The sequence below is a fragment of the Echinococcus granulosus genome, assembly GCF_000524195.1.
Source record: "Echinococcus granulosus chromosome Unknown EG_S00019, whole genome shotgun sequence".
NCBI lineage: Eukaryota > Metazoa > Platyhelminthes > Cestoda > Cyclophyllidea > Taeniidae > Echinococcus > Echinococcus granulosus.
The window spans coordinates 283,986-298,418 of NW_020170399.1; the positions used below are offsets into that span (position 1 = coordinate 283,986).

At 42.7% G+C, this 14,433-nt stretch overlaps 3 protein-coding genes across 3 annotated transcripts in view; 2 read left to right on the forward strand and 1 right to left on the reverse strand. All coding sequences in view use genetic code 11, as the record gives it.

Moving 5' to 3' along the window:
* The window catches only part of EGR_03561 (Tubby protein), a gene marked incomplete at both ends in the record, with an annotated part of 14,666 nt that extends 12,494 nt beyond the window's left edge, over positions 1-2,172 (forward strand). The window contains 3 exons of the mRNA XM_024492810.1: positions 393-728; positions 859-957; positions 1,753-2,172. Coding sequence (XP_024352693.1) covers positions 393-728; positions 859-957; positions 1,753-2,172 — 855 coding nt within the window. The remainder of the gene's footprint in view (positions 1-392; positions 729-858; positions 958-1,752) is intronic.
* Positions 2,173-2,301: 129 nt separating this feature from the next.
* EGR_03562 (Tubby protein) lies at positions 2,302-4,516 on the forward strand (the record flags this gene model as incomplete). The annotated part of the gene is made up of 5 exons (XM_024492811.1): positions 2,302-2,352; positions 2,423-2,545; positions 2,584-2,674; positions 3,021-3,104; positions 4,383-4,516. The coding sequence occupies 5 exons, from the start codon at positions 2,302-2,304 to the stop codon at positions 4,514-4,516; spliced, it is 483 nt and encodes a 160-aa protein (XP_024352694.1).
* A 425-nt stretch (positions 4,517-4,941) lies between these two features.
* Positions 4,942-14,424, reverse strand: EGR_03563 (General vesicular transport factor; the record flags this gene model as incomplete). Its single annotated transcript, XM_024492812.1, has 14 exons — positions 4,942-5,247; positions 6,324-6,473; positions 6,710-6,754; positions 6,829-6,854; positions 7,255-7,542; positions 7,699-7,880; positions 7,948-8,249; positions 8,505-8,716; positions 9,983-10,367; positions 12,216-12,527; positions 13,183-13,341; positions 13,426-13,603; positions 14,139-14,290; positions 14,359-14,424. 14 exons carry the CDS (start codon positions 14,422-14,424, stop codon positions 4,942-4,944), a joined length of 2,763 nt encoding a protein of 920 aa, XP_024352695.1.
* Positions 14,425-14,433: the final 9 nt, after the last annotated feature.

Genomic DNA, 14,433 nt, shown 5'->3' on the forward strand with positions numbered 1-14,433 from the left:
AGGCTGCTGCCTCAAGAATTGTCCCGATCCACTGACTACCTGCTCACGGTTAGTTTTATAGCCTTCCTCTCGCTAAACCACCTGCATTCGTATGAACCATCAGCACATTTTCTTCTGGGATTTGATAGGACATGTCAGATGCCAGATATAAATAATTAATGTTTACACTTTTGCTTCTACTAGCGTTGCACTTCTAAAAGAGCCATTTTGTCCACTTCACAGTCTTCTCGGATCAGCACTTTGGCTGGCTTCTGAACGTTTCCTCAACCACTTAGCAAAAGTTGTTTAACAGAGAGTAATTGGGTGGCAAGACTTGAAGCAGCTTACTTGCACGAGAAGAATGCTCTGTCTTATCATCAAAATGTATTTAAACAAAGATTGATTTCTCGCAGAAACACAGACGTGTCCGTAAACATGATGGAGTGGGTTCAACGGATGACAATGAGTGCAAGAGAGTTGGTGTTGTGTCTCAAGACATCCTCGAGAAAAGTCGATCTAGTAAGCCTCGCTCCCCTCGCAGACCCGCTCATGTCCGTGATGCCGCTGTGGCGAGCAATCTCGGGGAGGAATTGAAGACCCCTCGAGCAGAGAGGGTGGAACAAAAAAGTCCAGCCAAACACCTCACCTCGCCGGTTCTTAGTGCACGAAGCAGGGTAGATAGGAAGGAAGTCGCATCTCCTATCAAGAGAACAGGTTCAAAGGGAAAAGAGAAGGTGGTTTCATTAAAAGTGGGTTGCTACACCTGCGTCTTCTGTCGCATCCAGTTTTCACACTTTTCATGTTTTCTTCACTGAACGTTGCACAACTTCAATTCCGCTTTTGTACCTGGGCATCCTCACCATTACTCTCTTTTTTTAGGATGACCTAGTTCAAGATGCGTCAATCAAATCGACAATAACTCGCATCTTCAGCGCTGGAGATGATGTCGAGGAGTTTATTACAACCCCAGCCCCAAAGGTGAATCATCTTAATGACCAATTAATGACGACTGCGTCATTTTTAATTCTAATTTTATTAAAATCCTTAATGAAATATGAGATAACGATTTGTATTAACCAATCGGTTTTCTGAACAGTGCTACTGATAAACAAAATGAGTAGCTTTGATATTGCATCCATAAGCATAGTAGTAATTTTTATTTACAATAAGAAATAACATTCTCAAATTCGAGACAGAATATAGATGAACTAGAACTGCCTTTATGGGTATGAGACATAAACTTTTAAGCCTGTCAAACCCATAAAGCCCTTGTCACTTAATGTCTGGTTGCTAAGCTATGCGTTTACATAAGCTAGCTAATGCAAGGCGGGGCTACGATAGTTTCCTTCCGGTCAACGAAAACATATTTGATTGAAAAAAAAACAATCAACCAGTGTTAAACACAAGCTTATAAGAGAATGAACCTATTATGGAAGTATAATTTTGCCTAAAGGAAATGCCTGCTTATAACCAACTTGAGACTACCCTGGAAAGAGATGTCTTCACCTTTGAACAACCATCCCGCTTGAGACACGGTACCTTAAAGTTGAGTTGCTAAGCCATTCAAAGTAAAATTTTAAAATTTTTTGCAGAAATGCTGCCGAAAATATGCATAATTTTCAGGGGAAAGCTTCAAAGCGATTCGTTTTGTGATTGCAGTCTTAACCAGATTTTATATCCTTGCTGCGTTCCATAATTTCGTGCAACTCCTTATCACTATCTTTTTTATGCTTTGAGCAATCTCCTCCCCATCAATCACTTTCCTCTGAGCAGGGTGTGACTGTGTGCTGTCGAATAAGTCGAGACAAGCACGGCTTAGAGGGCGGTCTCTTCCCCAGCTACTTTCTCCACCTGGAGCGACAGGAGGACGGTCGCCGATTCTTCCTGCTCGCAGCTCGTCGAAAGCGCCGTGCCACGACCTGCAACTATCTAATCTCCCTCGACGCCACTGCCCCCTCCACCACCACCTCCTCCCCTCTCGACGCACCCGGTGATGGCAGGTTAAACGTCGGCCATCTACGCTCTAACTTCCTCGGCACTCAGTTCGTCCTCCTCTCTAGCCGTAGAAAATACGCTGGTCTGCATACCTCCACTGGTCATCCCGATGTCGAACTCGCCGGTGGTGACTGGTCCAAAGAAATCGCTACTATTAGCTATGTAAGCCTGATAGCATCTCTCCTCACGTCTCAGTAGTGTAGCTGCAGTCAAGTAATGGACTTTCATAATAACCTCCTTAAATGTGAATTTTTTTGCATTTTGATCTCTGCTTGTTGGGTCGAATGCAGGCGAATCTTCAGGAAAATCTAGTCAAAAAGTTCATTGATGTCAACCAGTTATTTGAAGTTGTCATTATTACTCAAAAAATTGGTCGACGTAAGTCAGAGGCTCTTAACAAGCAATTTACCGCCTAGATTTGTGCCTAATCCTTTTTTTACTATTTTAGGAGCCAAATATTCTGGGGTTCAAGGGTCCACGAAAAATGACAGTGCTTATGCCTCCTGTGAAGGATGCTGTCGACCCCAAAGCAGCTAATGAGGCGAGTTTTTTGTCACTTGACTTACCACTTGTAATCAAAGTGATGAACAGTTGAATTTGTTGATTTAGCCGTCAAAATGTGCTATTGGGGGTTCGGAATCAAGAAGCGCTCTCTCAGGTATCATAGAACTGCACAACAAGAAGCCCATGTGGAATGAAGGTAATGTCACCCACTTAAACTTGTTAGTGTCAAGTCTTCTTTGGGTGGGGGATAAATGACGAAGCAAGTAATTTGTCATGAGGGCTTTAGGGTGTTTATTCATCTTTATGTTTCAGCAACATCGAAATCCTTATTTATACCCTAATCCTAGACGTTACCGAAAGATTTGATGCATCTCTTATCATGTCTAATCAATCCATTGGCTTTATTGGCCATGTTAATTTTATCCGATTGTATGTACAAAAGTAATTACATTGTTTATAGGGGGGATTTATCCTAAATGTCTCCTCATTCGCTTGCATTTACCACTTCGGCAAAACTAATGTCGTTTGTTTTTGCCGTATAGAAACGCAGTCCTACGTGCTCAACTTCCACGGTCGTGTGACCCAGGCATCGGTCAAAAACTTCCAACTGATAGACAATGGTGATGGTAAGGCTAATGGGTATGCTGTCTTTACCACCACTTTTGTGCCTATAAGAGGCTATGATATTTCCCACACGAGGAATAATAGTGATCAGTCCAACTCAAATTGTACTTTACCGATGGTGGCATGCTATCAGTGTCACACAGACTTATTCTGTTCCAAGTACTATTTGCATAGGTGAACTTTTGGGTGACCTTGGCACATTGCGCGTTCATTCAATAGCAATCGGATTCCAACCCAATCCCATCGATGCCGTTGAGATCAAATGAAGTTTTGAGATGATTGATTAGTGTGTTAAACGTTTTGTCCCCATACCTCTAGGTATCTAGTTTACTGGGGGTACCCACTTTTACTCCTTACAGCACATTACATGCTACACAAGAGAGCGGCGGGTTGTGCATTCGAGTAGCGACGGTTCAACTTGATGTGGGAGTAGAAAATGCATAATAGCTCAGTTATTTCAAAAGAAGTAAGATTTTGCTCTTACACTTGTTATGCGTAGTTTAACTACATCTACTTATTCTACAGTAAGAAGCCTTTTAATACTTAAAAAGGAGAGTGAAAACATCCGCCCGAAAGCATGGTGATTTTGCATATTATCGTTGAAATGTCAACTTTAATTAGATTCATGGAAGAGCGTTCCTAGATGGATTAATATTAATGTTGTGACGAGAGACTTTGGCCTCGAAAAGTTCTGTATGACGATCTGTCTGTTGGTACTACCATAGTACTTAAACGCTTTCCACCATCTACTGTTTTTAATAAACATATTCTCAAGTCAAGCTATCAGGGACACCACCTAACTTGATGCGAGTGACGAACCACCCAAGGTCGCGGAGATTTCTTACCTAGGTCAGTGTTAAATTGACATGGGTGGTGTTATACACAGAGCTGGTCAATGTTTTTTTTCAGGTTTCAACAAACGAATTTCTTTCCCATATTCATCCCAGTCTTAATGCATGAAAATTCCCCCACTGATTTAAGCTGCTACGGTTACTTCGTAGGCAATTGCAGCAGAATTGTGCACTCCAGCTCAACTAGTGTCAGGCTTGTCAATTGTCCCGTCGCTGTACACCCAACTTAGCCTTAAGAGTAGTCATATTAAAGCATCCTCCCTCAAAAGATCGGTTCTCACTATGGGCATCATTTAAGGCTGTATCAGGAATGCACTTTTATGCTACCACGAATTACCAAGATGGGGAACAGAGGTTGAAGTGGCTAGGAATATACTTTTGTTGACATTACCTTCTGGCATTGTAACTCAACCTTTCTTCTAATCCAAGAGTCGACTATCCTCATGCAATTCGGACGCGTTGCTAGCGACATCTTCACAATGGACTACACATACCCATTGACAGCGCTGCAGGCCTTCGGCATCGCCATATCCTCATTGGCCGGAAAGTTGGCCTGCGAGTAGGCTCCACCCGAGTGCGTCTATCCAGCGGAACAACAAACCAGCCAATACTCGCCACGCACACCAAAGGGCTAAAACCACATCCAGACAGCTATTTAATGCAATAGGGGAAAAAGTTCCTGTCGAAGAGTGCCCACCCCCTCCCCCCTGACCGTCCCTTTTGTAAAGCCGAACGAATTTCAGTGACGAAGGAGTAATTAACTTTTAGCACCTGTACACTTCTCGTTAACCACTTCAAACAAAATCATCAAATTCTAGCTAAAACGACAACAAACGAAAGGGAGCAGGAGATACAAACTCCTCAAATAATACAAGAACACGGGTACATTCATTGCGTTATTTAAATCACACGCAGAGAAAAGAAAGTAAGCGGAGAGGAGTAAAAGAAGGAGAGAACAAGACTATACACAGCACGTGGGTGAGGATGACTAGGATTGACCGAAGGTGAGGCGACCTTGTTCTCCACTGGTGGGGACAGTAGGGTGGTAGAAAGGAATAGGTGGTAGCAACGGTGGCAGTGCCTTCGACTGGGAAGCTATCTGAGGTTGATACCCGAAAGTTTGCTGTTTGTCGGGAAGGTACTCGTAGGAGTGGGCTTGTTGGTCAACACCTGGTGGATACCGTGACACATCTGCAGAATGCTGAGGAGAAGCCATGGTCTGCGCAGTTGGTGCTTGTGACTGTTGCTGCAGCGGCTGTGGAGCTGCTGAAGACGCTACCAGTCGTTGAGGGGTCTGAAGTGGTCAGGTTGTAGTGTGTTAGTGGTGGCAACGAGCTGCCTCATACTCGTATTGTGAAAGCAAGTAGCGATTCATTTGGCAGGTGTTATACGCACCTAAGCAGCAACGCCACTAGTCAGGAAAGCTTCAAAAGTACTCAATGAAGGCTTTCCAGTACCTGCCATATTATACTTATGCCGTTCAGAGTACCACGCAATGCATGCGACATATCGCCGTGCAAACAACTTGAGGATTTACGAGGGCGTGACCACTTAACCATTTCCGTTTGTGCCCCAAAAATTGCCAAACTTTAACAAACCAAAGCATAGACTTTCATTCTTACATCAATCATGCCAATTTCGTTTGATTCTGGGACAGAATAGACGGGTGCATGTATTGTTACACTTTGAACTTTACGGAAGTCACCTCAAAACGGTAATGGGGACCTTGAACAGGCGGGCACGCCAATTGGGGGATCAGTAGACAGCAGAGAATGAATTGTCTACCACTTAGGTGAAGTATTAGGCACTCGTGCCCGGTTTATAAACATTATCTAATCTTGAAATAGTCATTTCCATTTTCACCATCTATCGAGAGGTGACTGTCAAATGCGACTGTGAGGAATGACAATGCTACTCAAGCGTTGAAAAACTTCAAACTGCCACAAATTAGAGATTGCACCATTTAGGACTATTTTTTATTCGACTTCCATCAAAGAGCTCTTCAACTTGCCAAATACTTCCACCTAAGTGCCTTTCAGTAGCAACGCTAGCCTGATTCACTCATTATCCATTGGACTAGTCCAAAGCAAGTAAGTCAAATGGGATGAGTTATTCCGACGTCACAGTTGGTTTAATAAAGATGTATGCTCTGGACAGAGGAAGTCGAAGAGTAAGCTAACCACGAACCAAATACCACCTTCCTCTTAGTCAAAGTGACTGTAATCGTAAAACCTACAGACGGCAGACTGGGCGCGGAAAAATTACAATAATGAAATGGATGGATAGGTGTAGTGGGCTAAGGACTAAATGTCTATGCTTTAGAATAAATGGGGAATGAACACTTAAACATTTTGACCCCTGATAACATACCTGCTGTGGCTGAGTGGACAGCTTCGCCAATTCCGCAGTCAAGTGGCTTATCTGGGAATCCTGTTCACTCAAAAGAAGCAGAAGGTCCTCGTGTTCTGACTTAATGGTCGCCTTTTCGGTGTCAGCAACTTTGAGAGCGTCTTCTAGCTCCTGGAAAAAAGAAAGTTGTCATCAATCCAAATCATGTCGAAAAAAATAGCTACAGTCGGAGAAACTTTTGGATCCACATCACCCATGTGCATCACTAACCCGATCATTCAACCAGCAATTCATACCTCACATACCTAATCAATGATATCAACAAACAAAAGTAATTCATAAACCTATGCGATGAAAACCAACAAAACAACCAAGTGAAAATCGCGAAGATAAAAGCCAGAACTTACTGAAATTCGCTTCTCTGCAGCTTCCAGTTTTTCACATTTTTGGGCCTAAAAGGTAAGGTTGGACAACTAGGTGGCGGAGTAGAGGCACGAGGAACCGCAGGAAAATCGGTCACACTTACCAATGCCACTTGCAGGTCCGAATTGGCTAGAAAAAAGGGAAGGAAGGAGAAAAGTAAATTGATTAATGCAACGTGAATTCTCGCTTTCATTAACAAATAAATCGACGATCATCGGATAAGCAGGTAGTGTAAAAATTAGAGGCCCAAAATTAATAACACTCTTGAGCGACTCAGACCAGGGTTTTAAAAAGTAACGGAGTAGGCAACGTAAATTTAGATCTTGACATATCGCACGAAGGGTTGCATAAAGTTACAAAACTGCTCGAAGTAATTCAAAAACTGTTACAACCTATTTACGTTAGATTGAGGATGGAGAACTCAGAGGTATAACGAGGTACTCTAGCTAGAATGGGCATTCCATAGACGCCCAAGGAAGTACTAGTCACTGAAATGAAATAACTAGATGATATCTAAAAAACCGCTCACCAGCGACCGCAGAGGCCTCATCCTGCTTCTCCGCAGGATAGCCGTTTTGATGCACAAAGGAGAGTTGACGCTCAAGTTCAATAACGCGTAGTTGGAGGCTCTGCAGAGCGGCATCGCGTTCGGCCACAGCCCCCTGATAGGCCAACAGCATCTCCTGTTGGTGAGCCCATCGCTTCGCCTCTCCCTCCTCTACCGCCACCGACAACTCCACCTGGCCATTACCCTGGGTGACTCCGGAGCCCTCTTCCGTCTGACCGCTCGATCGGGAAAGGCGCGTGCATACCTCGACTGTAAATCACGCCAGTAGGCTCGTCAACAACTAAGAATGCCTCTCACTAGAGCGTAAGGTTGTCATCACTCCCCCATCTCAATATACATTAAATATTTTAACCATCGAATCGTCAAGCCTATTAGTATTTCAAAAGCCAGTAGATGATAACGTACACTCAACAGTTTTGAAGAGCCGGGTGAAGTCATAATCGAAAACCAAATCATTTGGTTTCGCAGCCTCCAATAGGGGACGTTTTATAACACGGACAAACTCGTCCGAGCGATAGACCTGGCCGATGCGTTTGACTAGATCGTCGACACCAATGCGTTTGTCGATCGTCTTCATGAGAGACTCACTGAAAGAGAAGCAAAATGAAAGCAAGAAAAGGTAGAAGCAAACAGTAGGAGCAAACGCACGCCTACCTGTCGTAGCCCTCAACAGCACCGTTGTTGTAGCACACACAGATGCCAATGAGGAGGGCTGAGAGACAGCTGATAATGTCAATTTCCTCGCCCTCGCCTGCAAGCACATCAGCAATGAGGTGCGAGAGAGCGGCACCAGCGCCACCGCCGCCGCCGTTATTTTTGTTCGGTGCGGCTGTGGTCGATTGAGAGTGGCGATTGGCAGGACGAAGAGAAAGGAAGGCCTCCACTGCCAGTGGACAGTGTGAGAGCCAGGCACAGAGGAACTGTAGTAGACCTATCTTACCTTGAGCACGCCCGGTCTATCTCGTGTAGAGAGAGAAAAGAACAGATTCTTGCGCTTTCTAAACGGCACTTCGGCACGAACATTAAATAATGCTGCATAACGGAATCCAAACTGCTGTTTAAAGATTCAAACAAATGTTTATCTTTATTTTTGGTAGTGCTATGGATTTCCCATGACTAACAATTTACTACCCTTTATACCAAGTGAGATTTCACCAATTCCAGATTACCCCTATACGAGTGAATCGAAGACGGGGATAGAATAAACAAACCTGGGAGATGAGACGAAAGCATTGATGCATGAGAGTGACTGGAGGGCCACTGCCTGAGGAGGGAGCCATGTGGACGCGGAGGAGGCTCTCCTTCAACCCGCGGTTATGGTTAATAGAGTGGAAGAGTGCGATAGCCGAGAACCAGGCTGAGAGGGCATCCTGCGAGAAGAGACCACCGCATAGCAATTGCCCCGCACTCATCACGCATGCAGCTAAGGGAACAGAAGCACAACCATTTACGATTACCAAAGTGCTACCAGTTGAATGTCTCCTTTAACTCTATCATCATATGAAGGTAATTTTGAGGAATCTCCGTCTCATGGAGCCTTAGGGAGCAACTCGGACGTCTTACAATGACAATTTTCGCGATAAGCTTTTTCATTTACATCGATACACCATCTGTATGCGCAAGGACTAATCATGTTCTCATTGCAAATTAGCAAATAAAGCGGAATCCAAAATTTAAAAGCACATTGACACCAAATCAAATCATGGCACAACAAAATACCTATCAATGTCACGAATGCCTAGAAGAATGCCGGAGAAAAATTTAATGACTTGTTAGCAAATATTATGATCAGCTCATACTTAAATTCGCATAACTATCAATAAAATTGGTGCTCTGCGAAAGAAAAATCAGGTCTAGAATTACAAAATATTTAGGAGGCCTATTAAAAAAATTGTATGCACGAGAATTATATTCCTCTGTATGGCTTGAAATAAGCTTTTAAAACGACACGAAGAGTGGTTCGTTCACAACACCACCGAGTAGGGCTTATCAGATCTGGCGAAAATAGTAACAAGGATGATAGTTATCTGTAAATTCAATGGAATCACCACAGAAAAACAAATTTACACTGAAACCAAATAGGCTTTGTGTTCACAAATTGTACTGACAGTTGAGGAAACCGCTCAGCCGATAAATTTCAAGTCCAAACTCTGTGGAGCAATGGTTTTGGCAGTAAAAGCAATGCCTTAGGTTGCACAGCTTGTTCACAGGGATAAAGAATGCCAATGTTTACTGTGTTCAAAGTAGTTTGGTAAATACAAAGCATTAAACACTGAAAGAGAAACTAATGCTCAGAAAACAAGCAGCGGATAGTACAGCGTCGATTTTATAGATAGGCATTTGGAAGACACTGGAACGCTAAATTCAGTAGCACGGAAATAACTAATCATAAAATCTGGAAGTACTGCATGCCTCGCGCCTGACTGGCTGAAAAGCTTACTCAGTACAAACACAGGAAACTATCCTTGTGGACAGAGCAAGGCAATACCAAAAATGTTGAGAAAGTAATAGGTAGGTGAAAAATCCAGGAGGCTTGTTTTTAACGTTGAGAATTTAGCTCTAGTACTTTAAATAAAAATTTCCTTCGTAAAGAAACCAAGCAGCACCTGTACTGTCACTACCGGAAAAGGAATATGAATAATTCGACAAAATAAACGAAAGATCACCACCAAGAGACAGGATGCCTTACGTTCAGAATGTTTTGGTAGGAGAGTCGAAACCACAGTGGTCTGGATCTCGCTATTGTCCGCAAGAAGACACTGGAAACAATAGAGCACAGCCAACCGGACAGCGAGTTGTTGACGCTCATTGACCATGGTGACAAGAAGAACGGTAATAGCGGGCTGAGGTGGCTCGGAGGGTGCAACCATGGCAACCACTGCCTCCTGATTAGTTGGACAACCGCGTATTATTTCACCCAGACTATAGAGAGTTTCAGTCAGCAGTTCCGCCGGCACTCTGCCTGCCATAACCACCTTCCAGAGACTGTTCAAGAGGCCGCAGGCCCGCATCTCTTCCTGGCAACTTTTGACACTTTGACTCTTGTTGATGGTGCTCATCAGAGTCCGGAAGATCTACAAGCGTTGCGGTTAAAATTAGAGAGCATTAACAAAGCAAACATGATCACAAACATTCTATCTGTGCCTAATGAGGTCAGGAATATTACCAACGGAGGCAAACTGGTGCCCATGAGAAAGAGAATAACGTCAAAGTTGCAGGCTCTAGGTTCTCATTCCTTTCGTAACAAGAAGTTCCTTGTCAGAAAAAAGTATAGTCAAGTGCTATACATTTTCATAAATATTTGCTTGACAATGGGATATGGGTTCCAATGTGAATGTTCACCTTGGCGGAGGTATGGCGCGTGCCCACTCAACTCCGGGTTGACTACTGAAAATTCAAAGTAAACCCATTCTTGCCTATTTGCAATATGATGATTGGTCGCATAGTTAGTATCGACACAATTAAACCCTACCCGCATATGGCATAGGCCAGTTAAGGAAAGTGAGCAAGGGCATAGTCTCCAAGACATTCCAGAATGCCCAAAAATTAGGTACGAGAAGGGAACTACTGAAAAACTAAAACAGGAACCTGATTGGGGTTAGTGACATCTGCACCACTAAATGTTCAAAAAGTTCTCAGATCAGATAATTTCAGGGTCCGGATCTTTCTGCATCAAAATAAGACACTGATCACGATTTTCCTGGAAAAACTAAGTTGATCAACTTGAAATAAAAGGACCTCTACCTCTACTGGAAAAGAATTAGTTTATAGCTTAAACGCTGAAAATATTAACCTTTGAAGCAACATATTATTGATGAAAAGAGGAATTTTCTAGGATTTATTGGGTTTTTACCATTAAAAAGGATTATGGAGTAGTAAAAAAACTAGCTCGTCATCACCTTGAAAATTAAAAGATTATGCCAACTTCGACAATTTTCCAAACTTTCACAATTAAGTGATGACAACTTTCATGAAAGCAGCACACTGACCTATCAAAGCCAAAACTTTCCCTTGACCTCTATCCCGAGTAAAAATCCGTGAGCTAGGTAGCAAATAGGCCTTTTAAATCAACTCCAATGTCACTTATAGGCGAAGCCTTACTCAAGAGGGAGAGGATGAATTCGAAGGTACAGTATTCATTAAAGTCACGATATTCTCAGGGTCTTTCTTATAATTAAGTTTTCTTAAATGGGGAAAATGAATGACCCCCAAACTTTCAATACATTCACTATTCAAACCATTGCCATGAAATTCAAGAATCTCATACGCTTCCCCATCAAATCATATTATTCGTAAAATTTTTTTGCCAAAACCTTCATTTCAAACAAAATGTTTGTTTGGCCTAAAGGTTAAGCTCGAAGCACACAACACTAAAGGTCAATAGAACGGAAATTTGAAAGGAAGCCGTGTAGCAAATAAATAGTAAGACGAATTTAAGTGTTTCAAATGGCCGCTCTTGCTCAGCCCCGCCTGAGTGACTGATATCAATCATAGATGAACTTTGAGTGTACTGGATATCACTTGAAGACTAAGGTCATGCAGTGACTAACTACACTTCACCGAAGTAACTGAGACTGACGCGTCGGAGAGTCTCCACCGTCTAGCCGCCAGGAATGCGTGCACTCACTGCATCCTCTTCTACTCATCCATGTGAAATTAATAGTGGAGACGTCTGTTCTGAGGTCTATCTATTGAGTATCCGGTTGAGAGCCCGATAGGATCCAGACCAACTCGAGCACATAAACAGCTTATCGGAATTGATGATTCAGTACACAACGATAAGGCTTTCTGATTTACTCCGGAACGCAATAGTGAATTGTGATTTCCTCGTAATAAAGAACAAAACTGAGGTCCCATATTCACCCCCCATTACACAAAACTAGGACTTCACTTGAAATGTGAGGCAGATATGACTAACTGACCTTGAGGAGCCAGCTAACATTGACCAACTTCTGCGCCGACCAAGTGGAGGACTCCTCAAGCTCCTGAGGGATTTGTTCAAACAGTTTGGCTAGACGCTGCACGAATCGGCAGTCCTTGAAGAGGACTTGGTTTTGCTGATTGCCCGCGAGTAGTTGGTGAAGCAGACGGAAGCAGTCCTCAATCACCACACCTCCGTCGCCCACTGTCTCTGCCTCCACAATAGAGAGAATACGCTCGAACACGTTCTCAAAAGCCACTATCTTCTGAATGGTCGCGTGGTTCTTTGTGAAGTAGAGCAGAAGCAGGAGGCCCTATACCCAAATTTCCAATGAAATACTTGTGTTTATCAGTAGAATGCTTCAACTTCTCCAAAAAGTTTTATGCCACTTTTCCAATCGTAAAATAGTATTGAAATCAAAACTAAGCCTCTTAATGTCATTTTAAAACTTGTTCTCATTCCCGTAGTTGACCTGCCACCGTAAAAAAAAACACTGAAACCTGTCATTCGTGTCGCTAGGGTCAGATCAGAAAGATTGAATAAATGCTTTGCAAAGGCTAAGCTCGATTTTACAATGACAATTTAATAATATGAAGTGATTTTACACCATATATTTAATTCATAATGAGACGTTACGTTTAGAATTTATAAGATCTAGGGGCGTTTATGACAGCTGCTGAAGTGGAGTGAATCATCTCTAACTTATTTTAGAAAGCCTCTTCCCAGGCTAGCTCATCAAAAGTCCACCAGATAGGATTTGCGCAATTAAAAAACCTTGGAACCTACCACACTTTCTCTTAACTCAAATGAAAAATATCAAGAGTTATTCCACCTACACCAAATACCTCGATCGAGCAATTTAATTTTTTTGTCTAAACTTAAGACGGATAAGGAGAACAGACAATCCAGTTTCAAAAAAACGACATTTTCATAATCATAATCATCTGATGGAAAAAAGGTGGACTTACGTCATTTCGAATGACCTCCATAGGGTCGCACAGTGTAGCCATGAATTTAGAGACTGCCATGGGGGAATTGAGTAGCAAATCCTGAACCCCTTTTCGATTATTTTGCAGCATGAGAATCAACAGCTGAATAGTCTGCCTTCTAAGATGCATGTCGTAGGACTGAGATATCATTAAACAGAAAAAAATAGTAGTAAGCATCACTGTGTGAGACAAGGCATACGTTCCAACATTGGCAAAATTTACCGAAAGGAAGGAAAGCACCAATTGGACGTTCTCGGGGTCCTTTACAAAAATCTCGGTAAACTGCTTTCCCAGATCTGGTGGAATGTTGACTAACTCCTGTGGATCCATATCTGTTCGCGCGTCATTCATTATGTTGCAAAGCGCATCCAGGGCGTACGAAACAGTATCCGAATCCTCGCTTCGAAAGCATCGAAAAAAAGACGGCACAAATCGGAACTAAGCTCCTAACTCAAACGGTTAGTTAATAGTGCCACTTATACACATAAAACGTCACTTAAAACGTCGGAAATCCTTTGTAAAAATTAATCTGTTCGTCAAAACAATATTATCCGGCTTTGACATTCACTTGAAGTATTGGAATGATATTACACCCTATTTTAGAAGCCGAGTTCTTGACTTAAAACTCAAAGTGTAGAATGGCCCATATGTTTCACATTTGAATTAATAAATGCGAAAAAGTTTCCGTAATTAGCGCACACAAAGGTGAATGATTTGATTACGTAAAAGATTTCAATAAACCTCACCGAGAAGTGAGAACAAGCCTATTACAGAAGGAAGCTTTCTGTAGGAGATTCTAATGGTTGAGTGCTAACGATGCAAAATGAACAAGAGTCACTCAAACATTTACAGGAAAATGCCTTATAAATGAGCATGACACGCACATTTAAATCTAAAAGATTCTGAGAAAAAATTAAAATAAAATGACATCTAACCTGTCTCGCGAAAGAGCCTCAATGCACGCAGGCATGGCTTGAGTTCCGACCTCAAGACGGTAGCGTTTAGAAAGGGCCTTAATGCCACGCATAGAGTCGCGTCTGTCCTCGACACGAGTCGCCGTCTGCAGACGTTCCACGAGAGTCTCAATCTGAAGTGGGAGTCTCAAAATGAGAACTGGGTTGAATGATGGGGAGGGAACTGTTAGCTTTTACTTACGACGTTCGCACCAGCATCTTCACCAATCTCCGTAGACTGGGAAAGGTATCGCCGGAACAGATCCATGTCTGTTGG